The sequence below is a fragment of the Plecotus auritus genome (genome assembly GCF_963455305.1).
Source record: "Plecotus auritus genome assembly, chromosome: 7".
Taxonomy (NCBI): Eukaryota; Metazoa; Chordata; class Mammalia; order Chiroptera; family Vespertilionidae; genus Plecotus; species Plecotus auritus.
The window spans coordinates 2,382,627-2,396,698 of NC_137774.1; the positions used below are offsets into that span (position 1 = coordinate 2,382,627).

The 14,072-nt window shown below is 50.8% G+C and overlaps 1 protein-coding gene across 6 annotated transcripts in view; it reads right to left on the reverse strand.

Moving 5' to 3' along the window:
* TNRC6C (trinucleotide repeat containing adaptor 6C) overlaps positions 1 to 14,072 on the reverse strand; it is an 84,052-nt gene that overhangs the window by 51,575 nt on the left and 18,405 nt on the right. For 3 of the 6 annotated variants that reach the window (XM_080677667.1, XM_080677665.1, XM_080677666.1), the window contains exons 2-3: positions 2,857 to 2,956; positions 2,068 to 2,089 (exon numbers count right to left, since the gene is read on the reverse strand). In XM_080677667.1, coding sequence (XP_080533793.1) covers positions 2,068 to 2,089; positions 2,857 to 2,919 — 85 coding nt within the window. In that variant the 5' untranslated portion in view covers positions 2,920 to 2,956. The remainder of the gene's footprint in view (positions 1 to 2,067; positions 2,090 to 2,856; positions 2,957 to 14,072) is intronic. The other 3 variants (XM_080677663.1, XM_080677668.1, XM_080677664.1) reach the window with 1 other exon arrangement.

Consider the following 14,072-nt stretch of genomic DNA (forward strand, 5'->3'; position numbering starts at 1 on the left):
TCAGCCTGGCGCTCCGCGACCTGAGATGTGGCCGCCTGCTGTCCCTCCGCCACTGGGCGCTCTCCTGGCCCCTCTGGTCTGAAAGATCCACCCTAACGTCCTCAAGGTGGCTACAAGGACTGGCCTCCCGCCCTCACCTCTCTACTTCAGCCTCTCCTTTGGGGAGGACAGGCGGTCTGAGCGCTCAACTCCAGCGGCCTCGCGGAATGCCAGCTTAGGCTGGGCGAGGTGTCCGGTGCCGTTCTCACAGGAGGACAGCCCCAGCAGGCTCCGCCTCAGTCCTCACAGCCATCTCCTCCTACGTCACCAGAGGAAAACGAGCGCGCACCCCAAGATCGCCACGGCCAGGCGAATGAAGAGCAAACCGTGATGTATCCAGACAGTGGGCCGCTGCTCAGCGCTACCAGGAATGCATTCCTCACACAACAGGACGGCTCCGACGGGCCAGCGCTGAGAAGCCCAGGCCCTGCTGTGTGACACCGTCTATGCGACCGTCTAGGAAAGAAGCTTCCATAGTGCAGGGAAGATCAGGGCTGGCACACCTATGGGGGGGAGGGGCCTACACCCTGAATGGACCTGGGGGGGGGAGGGGGACGCGCGGGGAAAGCCTGCACACTGATGGGGGTGGGCGGGGTGTGCGGAAACTTCCAGGGCTTATGGGCGTTGTCTTGGTTGCTGGGATGTTTCACAGGTGTGCACAGGCCAAAATGGATAAATCGTTCTCTTTAAATATGTTCAATTTACTGCAAGCATGTCAAACTCGCAGCCCACAATGAATATTTTTGCAGCCCGGCCAATATAACGGTATGTAAGAAATGTTTTAATAAAAATTTGTGACTTAATTTTTACAACATCCTGTTATACATAATTATTAATAACGAACTATAATGTTCGCTAAATGACTGATGACTATAATCGTGTTGCATTCGTTTCCCTTACGTGCCTTACGCGCAGGCGCACCATTTCTCCCCACTGATACCAGCGGCGAGTAATTTAGCAGCCGATGGCCACGTCATTAGTCTTGGACTGACTTGTTTGGTGTGCGCAACAGGGAATATTTCACTTTCGGAGAACAAGAAAAATAGGTTTATTTGCCTTACGCTTAATTTGTGCAGTTATTCAATGTCTGGTAAGTTAATGTTCAAGAAAAAACATTAATTTTTATTAAAATGTTCTATTATTTTATGTTAACGATTACCCATTTATTTCAGCCCTTTGTATTCAGCGTGTCTCTATTAAAATACACCTATGTTTCTAAGAAAATTGAAGCTTTTGTTTTTTTTTGCGGCCCACATGAAGTTAAACCTTGTTTATTTGGCCCATGTTAGCCTTTGAGTTTGACATGCTTGGTGTACTGTATGTCAATTATAACTCATTAAGCCATTAAAAAGAAAGCAGGTAATCTGGTCAATTTTTTCTCAGAAAGGTCAGCTTCCTTTAGAGCCATAAACTACAACTTTCTCTAACTTGGAAACTGCCTTTATGTGAACAAGAAATAATGTCACAAAATGAGGGGGCTCCGAGTGGCGCTTCCAATTCACTTCTTCTGAACAAACCACAGAGCCGCCTGGTCACGTGAGCATCACGGCTCCACCAACACCCACTAAGACGGTGATAAGCAGATTCCGGACGTGGAGGATAAAAAGAAATCGTACATATTCATAAGCAAAGAGGGAACACGTAAACAGCATATCTCTCTGTTATAAACAGCTGACAAAGACAAATTAGAAGCTTTAGGTGAGTTCAGTATCCCTTAGTTCTTAAACGGAAGCAATTGATCAGTTTAATCCTGTTTGGTGGGAATTAAACCAAAGGAAAATTATAAAGCATTTCTTAGAAAGCTAACATGACATTCTTTAGGCATTTAGATTAAACAAATGCCAATGAGATGCAGATGCAAACCCAGTGATAAAGGAAGAATTTCACAGTGAATAATATAAGGTAGATTCAAAGGCAAGGTTAGAGTCTTTGTTTTTATCCATCCATTAAAGAAAAAGTCATCTTCATCAAAAAAAGTTTGGTACTGCCATAAAATGTGCCCCCTCCCCCCGAATAAAATAAACTTACCTTTGGTTTTTTGATCAGCAGCCTGAAAAAAAAAATCAGAAACTCTTTAGGAATAATGTGTAGGATGGACACGCCTATGAAAGTTTATAAACAGACGTTAATACTGGGGATTTTAAAAACAGTATTTTCCCAGTTCATTTATGAAAAGTTATTACTGGGAAAAAGCCTAGTTGTTTACATGCTTTGACTATGTGCCAATTTTGGCCGGAAGGCAAACACATCTGTCTGGGAGCTCACCGGAGCTCTGTATTTTACTACAGTCGTTAAGGTACACCGTTTAAACTACAAGCTGTATCAAACCAGGCAAAACCAAAAATGAATGGCATCACCACTTGGTATGTTAAATGCCATAAATTCAAGCATGGCTCAGGGCTTTTCATTTTTAATGTTTACTAACAGGGTTTGTAAAGGAACATTTGCCAAAGCTGCAAACATCATTTGTGACTTCTCTAATAAAATCTGTTGAATGGCCCTTTCCTTATCTCTTAGACATGGCTGTTCTGGACAGTTTATTCCAAGGAGAATAGTCTGAACATTCTTCACTTCCGGTAACTGAAATCAAACTTCTCTGAAACACAGCTCTACCACTTCTAGGTCTTTAAGAAAGACATGCCATGGTGGTCTCCCTGTATTTATTTCATAGCACAATAACTATTTTTTGTTAATTACAGATTTAGCACCTTAACTTCTAAAAGTAAGAAAACGCAATTCTGTAACGTGATGGCCATGACAATGCAAATGCAACATGGGATGATCGCCAAGACAATGAGGCAGCGACTCCAGCCAAACCTTTTTCTGAGCACCTTCCTTCTTTTTCTTTTCTTCCTGCTTTTTCTTTTTCTTTTCTTCCATCAAACGTTCCTCTTTTTGTGTTTCTTGTTCTTTCTCCCTGTTAAGTAGAAAGAAAAGTGGCATCAGCACAATGTCCATCTCAAATCTATATAAAACCCTGATATGCAAATAGACCGAACGGCGGAACAACCGAACAACCGGTCGCTATGAGGTGTGCTGACCACCAGGGGGCGCGTGCGAACATGGCAGGCCTTGGCCGCGGCGGGATGGTGGAGTAGGTGAGTGGGAGTGCCAGACCAAGGCGGGGCACCAGTCACTGTCATCGGGGCGAGCCTCTGGTGATTACTGAAAATTCTTTGCTCCCATGCACCACAGTCCCACCCAGAGCTCGCACGTGCTGCCAGTGCCAGCCCGGCCCGGCTTGCACCTACCCTGATCACCCCTCAGGGCTTCTCCACCTCCCCCTGCTCCTGAGGGGTGGTCAGGGCTGCAGCCACCGCTCGTACCCGCTGACAGCGCCAGCCCCGGCCCCGCTCGCACCCACTGCTGGCGCTGGCCCCAATCGCTCTGCGCCATCAGCGGGTACGAGTGGGGCTGGCGCTGTCAGCGTGTGGGAGCGGGGTGGCGGGAGCAGAGCTGCTGGCAGAGAGGGGACCGGGGGCTGCGGTGGGAGGGGTCAGGCGGGGGCATGGAGGATGGGCCGAGACCTGCTCCTGTGCCCACCGCAGCCTCGCGGCCCACAGTTCCTTTCAAGGTGCACGAATTCACGCACTGGGCCCCTAGCCAAAGAACAAACACACATTATCTTGGGAGAGCTGAGCCAGACAATGTTTCATGTGTCTCAGGGCCTTGGAGAGAGGTGGCATGCCTCCATACTCTGCAAGGCCTTCTGCTCTGGCGGCTCGGCTGTCATTCACTCAGCCCACACCTGGACACCGGCCTTTTCTTAGGCTACGGGTACGAAACGGAGTAAGACACAGTTCCGAACAGTCCAGCCCAGGCCTCTCAGGGACCAGCCATCAGAACCCTGGGGGACCTATTAAACACGGAGGGTCCTGGGCTCCACCCAGCCCAACCAAACCGGAATCTGTGGCAGGGGGACTTTTTCAGCACAGACTCTGCACTCCGGCCTCCTGCTGCTGGTCCCACCCCGACACTTACCCCTCATGGCCCTCTCCAATGACATGGCCCTCCCAGCCAGGACACCCTGTGGTCCATGCCTGCTGCATGACTGCTCCCAGTTCCTCTGCACACCGCAGGCTGAGCCATGCAGGTGCAGCCGGCCCCCAGGAGGTGCACCAGGCCCCGTTCCTGTGAGCCACGCCGCCGGTGGGCTGGGCCTGTGCTCCAAGCAGTGCTTCCTGCGGCCCGGTGACTGCGGACCAGCTCCGGCCTGGGCAAACCCGAGAGGCGGCTCTGCCAGCCAGCGGGCTGCAGTGTCCCTTCTTCAGGAGAGTGAACCCCAGCTTGGGAAAGCAGTGATTCATTACCGTAGGGCAGGGTGGGGAACGCCCACCCCGGGGGCGTAGAAGGCCCGCAAAATCATTTTGTTTCGCCCTGCCAAGGCGTCAGGGGTGAGCTAATTAAATGTTTGCCCAAATCGAGCAGGCTAATGGTAAAGTTGACAATTTTGTATGGCCCTCGAACGATGTTATAAATATCCCAATGGCCTTTGGCAGAAAAAAGGTTCCCCACCCGTCTTAGGTGATACTTCCAGGAATATTTTCAAGTTAAAAGGTGTGGAGACACTAAGAAATCTGAATTAACAACATTAAAAAAAAATCCTCGCCCAAGGATATGATATGTTTTTATTAATTGAGAGAGAGGAAGGGAGAGAGAAAAACACTGATTGGTTGCTTCCCATATGCGCCCCGACTGGGGCTCAAACCTGCAGCCTGCTGGTGAGTGACGACGCTCCAAACAAGCCGGCGGCCAGGGCGCCATTTACAACATTCTTCCACGCCCGGCCCGGCCAGCCGAGTGATGGCGGGCCCTGCAGCCACCAAGCTGCTCCGGAAAAGTAAACCAATAAAAACCGGCCTGAAGTGGCCACCCGCCCCTATCGCTCCTTTTTTGTTTTGTTTTGTTTTGTTTTGTTTTGTTAGTCCTCACCAGAGGATGTTTTTTCCCATTGATTTTTAGAGAGAGCGGAAGGGTGGGGAAGAGACAGAGACACATCCATTGGTTGCCTCCCACACGCACCTGACCAGGGCGGGAATGGAACCTGCAATCCAGGTACATGCTCTCGACTGCAATTCAATCTGCGACCCTTCCGTGTGCGGGCCGACGCTCTAACCACTTAGCAACACCGGCCAGGGTCCCATTGCTATATTGTCTTAATCTGCATACAGCACAATGAAAGCCTTAAATGATCTCCAGATATTAAACTTACAGTAGGCAAGTATAGCTACATTATTAAAAGGTATTCAACAGAAAATGGAAAATGGTTTTTGCTTAATTCTATTACTCTGAAAATTAAATGAATGAAAGCCAGCTACTCCCCCGGCAGTACAGCTGAGTTTTACTGTCGCAGTGACATACAATGCGGTAAATAAGGAGCTCTTGTAGCTGGGAGGCATCTTACACTTTCCCGCCCGAGCTCACGTTTCTATGACAAAGCACAATTCAAGCAGTAATCCCCCTGCTCCTAACCCCCCGTGTACAACCCTGCCCTTCTCGTTAGTAACTAAAAACCAACATCCAATCTCAGTCCCCTCTGTGAAGTACCACATGCGCGTGGAAAAACCAACACAACATAAAAGATCCACAGCAAGACAGGTCCCTTCCAGCGCCCACAGGCCCTCCTCGGGGACCGTGAGCCGCTGTGCCTAGGACCACACACTGACCTGTCTTAAAAAGAACAGTGGGAGCAGGTGGTCCACTCTCTTCTGCCTTCCTCCCTCACTTCACTCCACAGTCCACCGTGAAGGGGACACGTCCCTCCACATCTCCAAATCCTGGCTTGGATTTGCTATCTCTTGCCTTACCGACAGGAGACATTAGCAATGTAACCCTACAGTGATGGATATGGATTTGGTCCCTACAATAAACCTATCTTCCACCCCATCACAACCTTCAGTAAGATCCACAAATGTTGTTTACGTTCTAAAGACCATACAGATGTGCCCTCCAGCGCTGGGGAGCGTACGGCCATTACAGTTTACTTCTTGTGTAGCTGTTTCTTCTGGAGTCCCTACTGTTCTCCTTCTCCTCTTGTACTGATTTCCTTACCAAGTTCTCGTTTTTCACCCGCACCTTCCTCCAGTTAAGAACACGAGGCCTTTCTCCCACTGCATTCCCGAGTTCTTCCTGGGCCCTCCGCCTGCTCACTCTAGACTGGGAGCACCCTGCCAGAGTTCTCTAATAGCCCCTGCTTTGTTTACATTCTGAAGTTTTTAATTGTGATCAAATTCACATAAAGTGTACCATCTCAACAGCTGTGCGCGTGCAGGTCGGGAATGCACAGTTACACAGCCCCCAGACGCTTTTCACCCTGCAAAACGGCCCAGCACAGCCCGTGCCCTCCCAGCCCCTGGCACCACCACTCTGTTCTCACTGATCGGACTCCGTGTGGCGGGCTGGTCTGCATCTCCTTGATGCCTAGTGACTTAGCGCATCTTTCCACACGCTTGTTGGGCGTTTGTGCAGCTTTCTGAGCCTGTCTCGCTCTGTCCCTTTAAGTAAAACTTGTGTCACTGTTCCATTTCTATTGACCCAGACCACTGCCGTGGGAAGGAGAACGTACAGGCTGAGCCGAACTCCACAGCAAAGCGTCACGCCCACCCAGGGATGCTGGTTTCACCCCATTAGCTCGGTCGCCTGGGACGCGCTTGTCTTCCTTCCTGAGCTACGCCCCCGATTTGCTGTAAACCCTCCAGCGCCTTTTCTAGAAAGCGTGTATGGGAGGGTGATTTTTGGAGACCGTGTGTGTCTGAAAATGGCTTCCGGCTGGCTACCTTTTGGCTTCACAGATGACGTGGCTGAATACAGAATGCCAGGCAGAAAATGAGCTTGGAAGGCCCCGTGCCGCTGCATCCGAATACCAGCACCTGCTCAGGGGAGGTCTGGCCACTGCGCTTTCCGGCCCTCTTAGGTGATCCTCTAAGCCTCGCTCTCCCTAGAACGCTGACATTTCATGATGCACGTGGTCTCTATCTGCTCCATTATTTGTGCTTAGTATCTGGCTGATGCTTTCACTACAGCATTTTTCCCCCCAATTTTTGCACCAGAAACAAAAAGAGGGCTGATTCTGAGCAAGTATTTTCTGAACGATGGCCTTGTGAGTGCTCCGGGACTTCGGGAGTGAGCGTGGCAGAGCTCACACGCTTCCAAGGGTCTTCACACAGACAATGAGTGACGCCAGCGATGGCTATTCCGGCAGCGAGAGGTACGGATGCAGTCGGGGCGCGGCGAGGACATCTACGCCTGCGTGGGCGGCGCCTCCTGCCGGTGTCAGCTCCCCGTCAGAGCCGAGGCTGCACGTCCTGGCTGTCACAAGCAGCGTGCTTTCTGTCCTCCGCGCTGCAAGCACCTTGGTGGTAGATGTCTTCTGCCTCTGCGGCACCCAGACAAGCCTGTCATCACCCAAGACGTTTCTGGTGCCCATTTCTGGCCCACATCTCAGCCGGAGTTTACCCTGGAACGGCCTGCCGTAAGCACACTCTCTTTCCTAGGGAAGCGTTACTTTGCTGAAATGACCAAGCAATGTTTAGTAAGTTTCTCTCTACCTTTTCAGGGCTGGTAAAAAGATTATAAACTTAGGTTTGGAAACCTTCTTGCCCCATTGAAAGAGGAAAAAACTAGACCTAGCCGGTTTGGCTCAGTGGATAGAGCGCTGGCCTGCGGACTAAAGGGTCCCAGGTTCCATTCTGGCCAAGGGCACATGCCTGGGTTGCAGGCTTCATCCGTCCCCAGTAGGGGGCATGCGGAAGGCAGCTGATCAATGACTCTCTCTCATCACTGATGTTTCTATCTCTCTCCCTTCCTCTCTGAAATCAATAAAAATATATATTAAAAAACAAAGAAAGAGGAAAAAACTAATAGGTATCAACTATATAGTCAATTGGTACTTTTCTATGTGGAGAAAGTGTGAGATGGGCTTATAGTCAGACTGCAAGGGGAATAAAGAAAGGCGATGATCAGGTTGGGATTTCATTTTTAAATTTTAATTTCAACTCAAAAAAATTACATTTAAATACACAGGATTTTATATACATTTATATTTAACTTCCTTGTTTCTCATTTACTTGGCATCCCCCTTCCTCACATCCACATCGAAGGTCCACTCTTTGCACCTCCCTTCTAGAGGACCCATGTTAACCACCTACTCCACAGCCTTTCTCCATGCTCACATATCATGCTTACAACAGCGAGATGTACGAATTGCCGATATATCTTTACAATGCATTTTATTTGATCGCTAGAGGCCCGGTGCACGAAATTTGTGCACGGGTAGGGTCCCTAGCCCTGGCCAGCGATCAGGGCTGATCAGGGCCTTCCTTCACCTGGCTGCCCCCGGCTGCCGGCTGCTGGCCGGGCCTTCCTTTGTTCCATGCTGCCCCTGGTGGTCAGCGCATGTCACAGCAGGCAGTTGAACTCCCGGTCGGCCAAACTCCTGAGGGGACAATCTGCACATTAGCCTTTTATCCTACAGGAGGGTTGTTTTGTAAAACTGGGATCATGTCATACACATTTTTGTGTCTTGCTTTACTCGTGTAGGGGGTGGGGGCAGGTGGGAATCTCTTTCCTCATCCCTCCCCCCATCGACAGATCTAATCCATGATTTCCAGTAGCTCCACGGTATACTGCGGTGTGAATGCCATATTCTATTCACGCATTCCTCTGTCCATGCACGTCCTCTCCCCCCCAGTTACCGCTCCCAGCAGCTCCTGCTGGAGAGAACGGCATTGCTTTGATTGGTGTCTGTTTCAGTAGCAGTGGAAGCGAGGGAAGTAGAAAACCTGATATGGGGTTCAACTCTGGGCCCAGAGATCCCTGATAAATACAGCGTCTCAACTATCTATTTAATTTAGGCTTATTCAGCAAGTGCTACTGGATTTAGCACTATTTTCTCAAAATGAATCAGGTTCAGTAGACAGTTTTAACGACTATAAAAACTGCTTTAGTATCACTATAGTAACATGTCAATTATAAGTATAGGGGTTCTAAGTAATATTTTTTAAAACCTCTTCTTTATTTCATTTCTGAGTTTAACGCCACCTCAAATGAAGTCAGAAAACGACACTACACTTCTTAATGTTGCTCCGTCTTCAGTCCGCTTACAGACGATGCTTGTACACGTGCACTGGAAATACGCCTAGAGCAAGAGAGGCACATCTCCACGCGGTCTCACGTACAGCAGTGCTTGCTGGCCCGTCCTAGGGTGCAAGCTAGAGAGGTTATGAAAAAGGAGCAGATTTCCTTGTTTGCTAGAAAAACTTAAAACCAATGATAAGCATGCTTCCCCCAAAAGTGTCTACTTCCAACTGCTAAGGAACGCGGAGGTGGGGAGGGGTGCTGTGTATGAAGTCCCTGCTTCTCGGCCCCGCACGCAGCTTTCTGGCCGCTCTGCGACAACAGATGTGGCCCCGAAGCACTTCTTTGCCAGCTGGCACGGTGCTAAGCTTTTCCAGGAGAGGGCGCCACAGAGCTGGTGGGAGCAGAGGCCTGCAGCCCCACCCCCACCCTGGCCTCCCAACCCAACAACTCCCCTGCCACCCCTGCTCAGTGACTTACTTCCCTGCCACCTGGTGGGCCACAGCTGTGCCCTCCTGCCAGTAAGGTCTGGGCTCAGCCAGGGGCAGTGGTTCCTCCTTTTGCCTGCTATTCCACATTCTCTAAGCTTCCTTTACTTCAGCCATCTGCCGAACTTGGCTCACGTCACCTTGTTTAACTGCACAGTACTGCTGTCTAAGACTGGAGGTGCATTTGGGCAGACTCAGGAAAGGCTCTCCTTCGTGGTCACCAAAGAGAAGGCACGAGGCCCCAGGCCGCACAGCCGCAGGCGAAACGCGCCCGGCAGTCGGCAGTGAGGTCTGGACTGCGGACGATCGCCGGGTAGCTTTTCCTGAAAAACTCCTGTCATTCTGTGAACTGAGAGGACTGTTATCTGTAATTCTGTTTCCGGAGCCATTAAATCACCTCGTGCTCCAAGTTCGATTCTGATTTGCAAGGGCAGGCCCGTGCACAGACGGCAGAATCGCTTCATGACGACCTGGACGGGGGGGGGGGGGGGGGGGGCGGGACAGTCAACCACAGAAGGAGATGTTCCACCTCCCCAGGCCCCGCCGCATCTGGAATCGCCCGCCAAGCGCAGGGCTGGCCTGTGAGGCTGTCAGGAAGAAGGTCTCAGGGGTACGTGCCAGAGTCAAATGCCTGCCTGAACAGTGTCTGACGGAAACCGGAGACAAAAATATGACTTTTCTCTTTACTTTTAAACACACAACAGGTTAATATGGAGAAAAAGAAAGTCTGGCCAGAGCTCCTAGTGGAACCAGCTACTAATTAAGGTAAACACGTGTTCTGTAGTTTGCCATGCTGTTCTCACGTAACTGAGCCTGTAGTCACCATTTCAACAAACACAAAGCAGTGACGTGCTGGACAGTCTGAGACCCTGGCCTCTTAGTCACATGCTCTGTAACTAACAAGTATCTACTCGTCATAGACAGCTGTTTCTGCATCTGAAACTACTGCCTGGGAATTGCCGTCTTACATCAACTCTAATACTCAAAGCACGTAAGCTTGTAGAACACCGTATCCAATATTCTATTCATAAAGCAGCTTTAAAAAACAAATGTTCCCCATTACTCCCCCAATGTCAACCTATTGCCAGTTGCCACCATTCTGATTTTTTTTTTTTTTTTGGAAAGTCTAGAAAGGACTTTAACGGGACTGACTGCACCTAGTAACAGATCAACACAGGCACTCAGAGCTAACTACGTCTGCCCCATAATGAAAGCAATGAGCAGATGTTTGTTACTATTTACAGTTCAGTTCCTCTGTCCTCACAGCTTCTCATGAACCATGAGAACGCAGGGGCTCCAGAGAGACGTCTCCCGAGCATGCAGGTCCGACCACAGCTTTGCAGGGGCCCCTCACACAGTGACAGAGCCACGTGGCGGGCAGCTTCTTCTATGGCCTGGAGAATGCCAAAGGCGAGGCTTTATCACACCCCTTCCCGGCAAACGCATGACAGGAAAACTCGGGGAACCCTGAAAATCTCAGCAATTCCGGGGAGCCACGGCAACAAGCCTCCGGGGGAACAAGTCCCCGGAAAAAGGACCAGGGCAGCGGACAGTCCGAGGCTGCAGTCTTAGGGAAAACTAGTCATAGCAATGGCTGTCATTTACTAAGCATGGGGCTAGCATGTCTTTTAAACAGACGACCTCACTCACTCCTCAAAACCGTCTTGTTGCAATGGACATCACCTGCATGCTACTCTGAAGCTCAGAGGAGCCCACAGTGACGGTCACTGGCAGAGTTGTCCATCAAGCTGAGGTCTGCGTTCATCACACCACACTGCCTCCCTAACGGGCACATACCGGTATTCTTCTCTGCAGTCCGAGAGCCAGGGCGTGTGCTCCAGACCTAGGTGCTAAGAAGGACCTCACCATCTGGAAATTAAGCCAAATCAAGACAGTCTCTGAGGATGCGTCCCAGTGCAGGTGGAGCTGCTGTAACAGAGACCCCAGCCTGCTTGGTTTGGCTCTTGGCCTGTGCACCGAAGGGTCCCAGGTTCGATTCCGGTCAAGGGCACGTACCTTGGCTGCAGGCTCCTCCCCTGGCCCAGAGCCTGGTCAGAGTGCGTGCAGGAGGCAGCCAATCGATGTGTTTCTCTCACATCGATGTTTCTCTCTGTCTTTCCCTCGCTCTTCCACGCTCTCTAAAATCAATGGAAAAGTATCCTCAGGTGGATTATAACAAACAAACAAACAAACAAACAAACAAACTAAGAGACCCCAGTCCAGAGGCTGGCGGGCATCTTGTTCCATGAGGTCACCCCCGCATCCTCTTCATTCACTAAGAGGAAACAGAGAGCAACTCTTTCCTTTGGGGATCATGCCCTGGAAGTTCACCCATTTCTGCTCACATCCAACTGACCGGAGCTTATCCACATGCTCCCAGCTAGACACGAGGAGGCTGCGGAAGAGCTCTCCGGATGTGCCCTAAGCTCTTCCACTCCGAAGAAGGGGAGACGCAGTCCGGGAAAATAAGCCTGTGGAGCCCATGGGGGGCCTGCCCACCTTCTCCTGGAGACAGAAGTCTTAGAAATGCTCCGCAGAGTGACTGAGCACCGCCAGGTCCCCAGTAAATCTCCCAGAATGAATTTGTCACAAAATACCGAATTTCATCTAAGATGCCCTCAAATAGAAGACGCACCATCGTTTTATGCACCACTAAGAAAGAAAACCGCTCCCCTAACACCATGCTATGCCCATGTCTGTAAGGGGCACATCAATTTCAGACATGTTAAAGGCGGGAAAACGTGTTTCTTAGAACAAATAAAACGCAGTTTGCCCCTGAAATAACAAATCAAAACTTATCTGCCTTGTGAAATTACTGGGCAAAAATCAATTAAATTGTAGAAGACCAATTTTACAGTCCCCATTAAGCCATTCTCTATGATGATGACATAAATACTGTATCAAGGCCATACCTAGACTTCAGGAACTTAAAGGCCTAACCGGATTCTATGGGCAGGACAGACAGCCTCCTTCATGTGTGACAGGGCAGGGTCTGGCCTGCTCAGGAGCACTCGGAATGTTTCCCAGGGAAGTGAGCTTAGTTCGGAAGGACACTGAGCTGAGCCGGCGGGGAACAGGACAGCGGGAGGAGTGTGGCCTGTGGGAGGGAGAGCCGCTGGGCGGCGGGCCAAGGCAGGGGAGCAGGGAAAAATAAATGCTAGAGAAGTCTCATCAGGGAGACTTAGGCTGAAGTTTTGTTTTTTATCCTCAGACAATGAGAAGCCACCGAAGAACGTTAAACAAGAGAATACCAATCATACTGTGCTTTACGTGACCATTCCAGGCAGAGAACGGACTTCAGGGGGTGTGGACAAGTGGAAGCCAGTGAACAGCTTAGACTTGGCAGTTTAGATCTGGGGAGCAGCAAAGGATTTGGGGACAGAAAGCAGGGTTTAAAATAGTTAGGAGCTGAAAGGAACTGACCCTGGTGGGTAACTGGTTATGAGCATAGGGGAGAGGGGGGCATTAGACCCACCGAGGTTTCTCCCCGGGGGGACGGTGGGACAGCATCACTCCCAGAGGTAACTAACTACAGCAGGAGGAGCGAGTCTAGATGCCTGAGCAGGGAGCTGGGCAGGGCGCTGGCAGCTAGGCACTTCCTCCTGGACCCAGAGGAAACCAACCAGCGGGAGGAAACCTTCCGAGATGTCAACGCAGAGACAGAAATCAAAGCAGTCACGGGAAAGAAGCAGGGAAGGCGTGGGGATCGACGGAGAAGTGGCTTCAGGAACATGGACATTTAAAGGTCAGGCTCAGAGGGATGAGGCAGCCACTCAAACGTCCCTCCGCCACTCATGCACCCATTATTTATTGACGCCTGGCCACGATGGGCCAGGTCTCTGGTGCAGGAGTCAGGACAGGCAGCGAGCCCATTGTGGTGAGATGTGCCCCCGAGGTGGTGGTTCGCTCCTCAGTGTGACACGTGCGTACTGAGGGCTCGCAGAGCTCACATACGGGGAACTGCAGCAAGCACACAACTGCCCATACGCCTGGCCCCTCTCAAGTAAAAGCACAGAAGTCTCCTTGGGAAGTTGCTGTCACTTCTCCCACTGAGGCTCTCCGTTTGTAGGCACCCGTTCCGTAAGAGATGTACGCATTCCGCGCCCAGAGAGCGTCCAGCACTGAAGGAGCAGCCATGTAGTTCCAACCCCGGGGAAGCAGCCTGTGAAGTCTGAAATGCAGACAGCGGCACCTCCTGGAAAAGAGGCCGGTCGTCACCACGCCCTCGGGAGTCTGAAGATGCTCAGACAGAGAAAGGGGAGCTGCGGGTTTCTAACCAGGGAGCGGCCCTGTGAGAGCAGAGGGACCGCTGGGCACTCCCGGGAGAGTCTGGTCTGGGCAGAAGATGCGGGACGGAGGAAGAGGGGGTACACTGCTCCTCGCACCGCCCCGCTGGGCACAGTGACCCCCGTCCTAACGTACTCGCAACGACGCTCAGCTCAGGGCACTTTCTAAGTGTAGAGGTGGTTG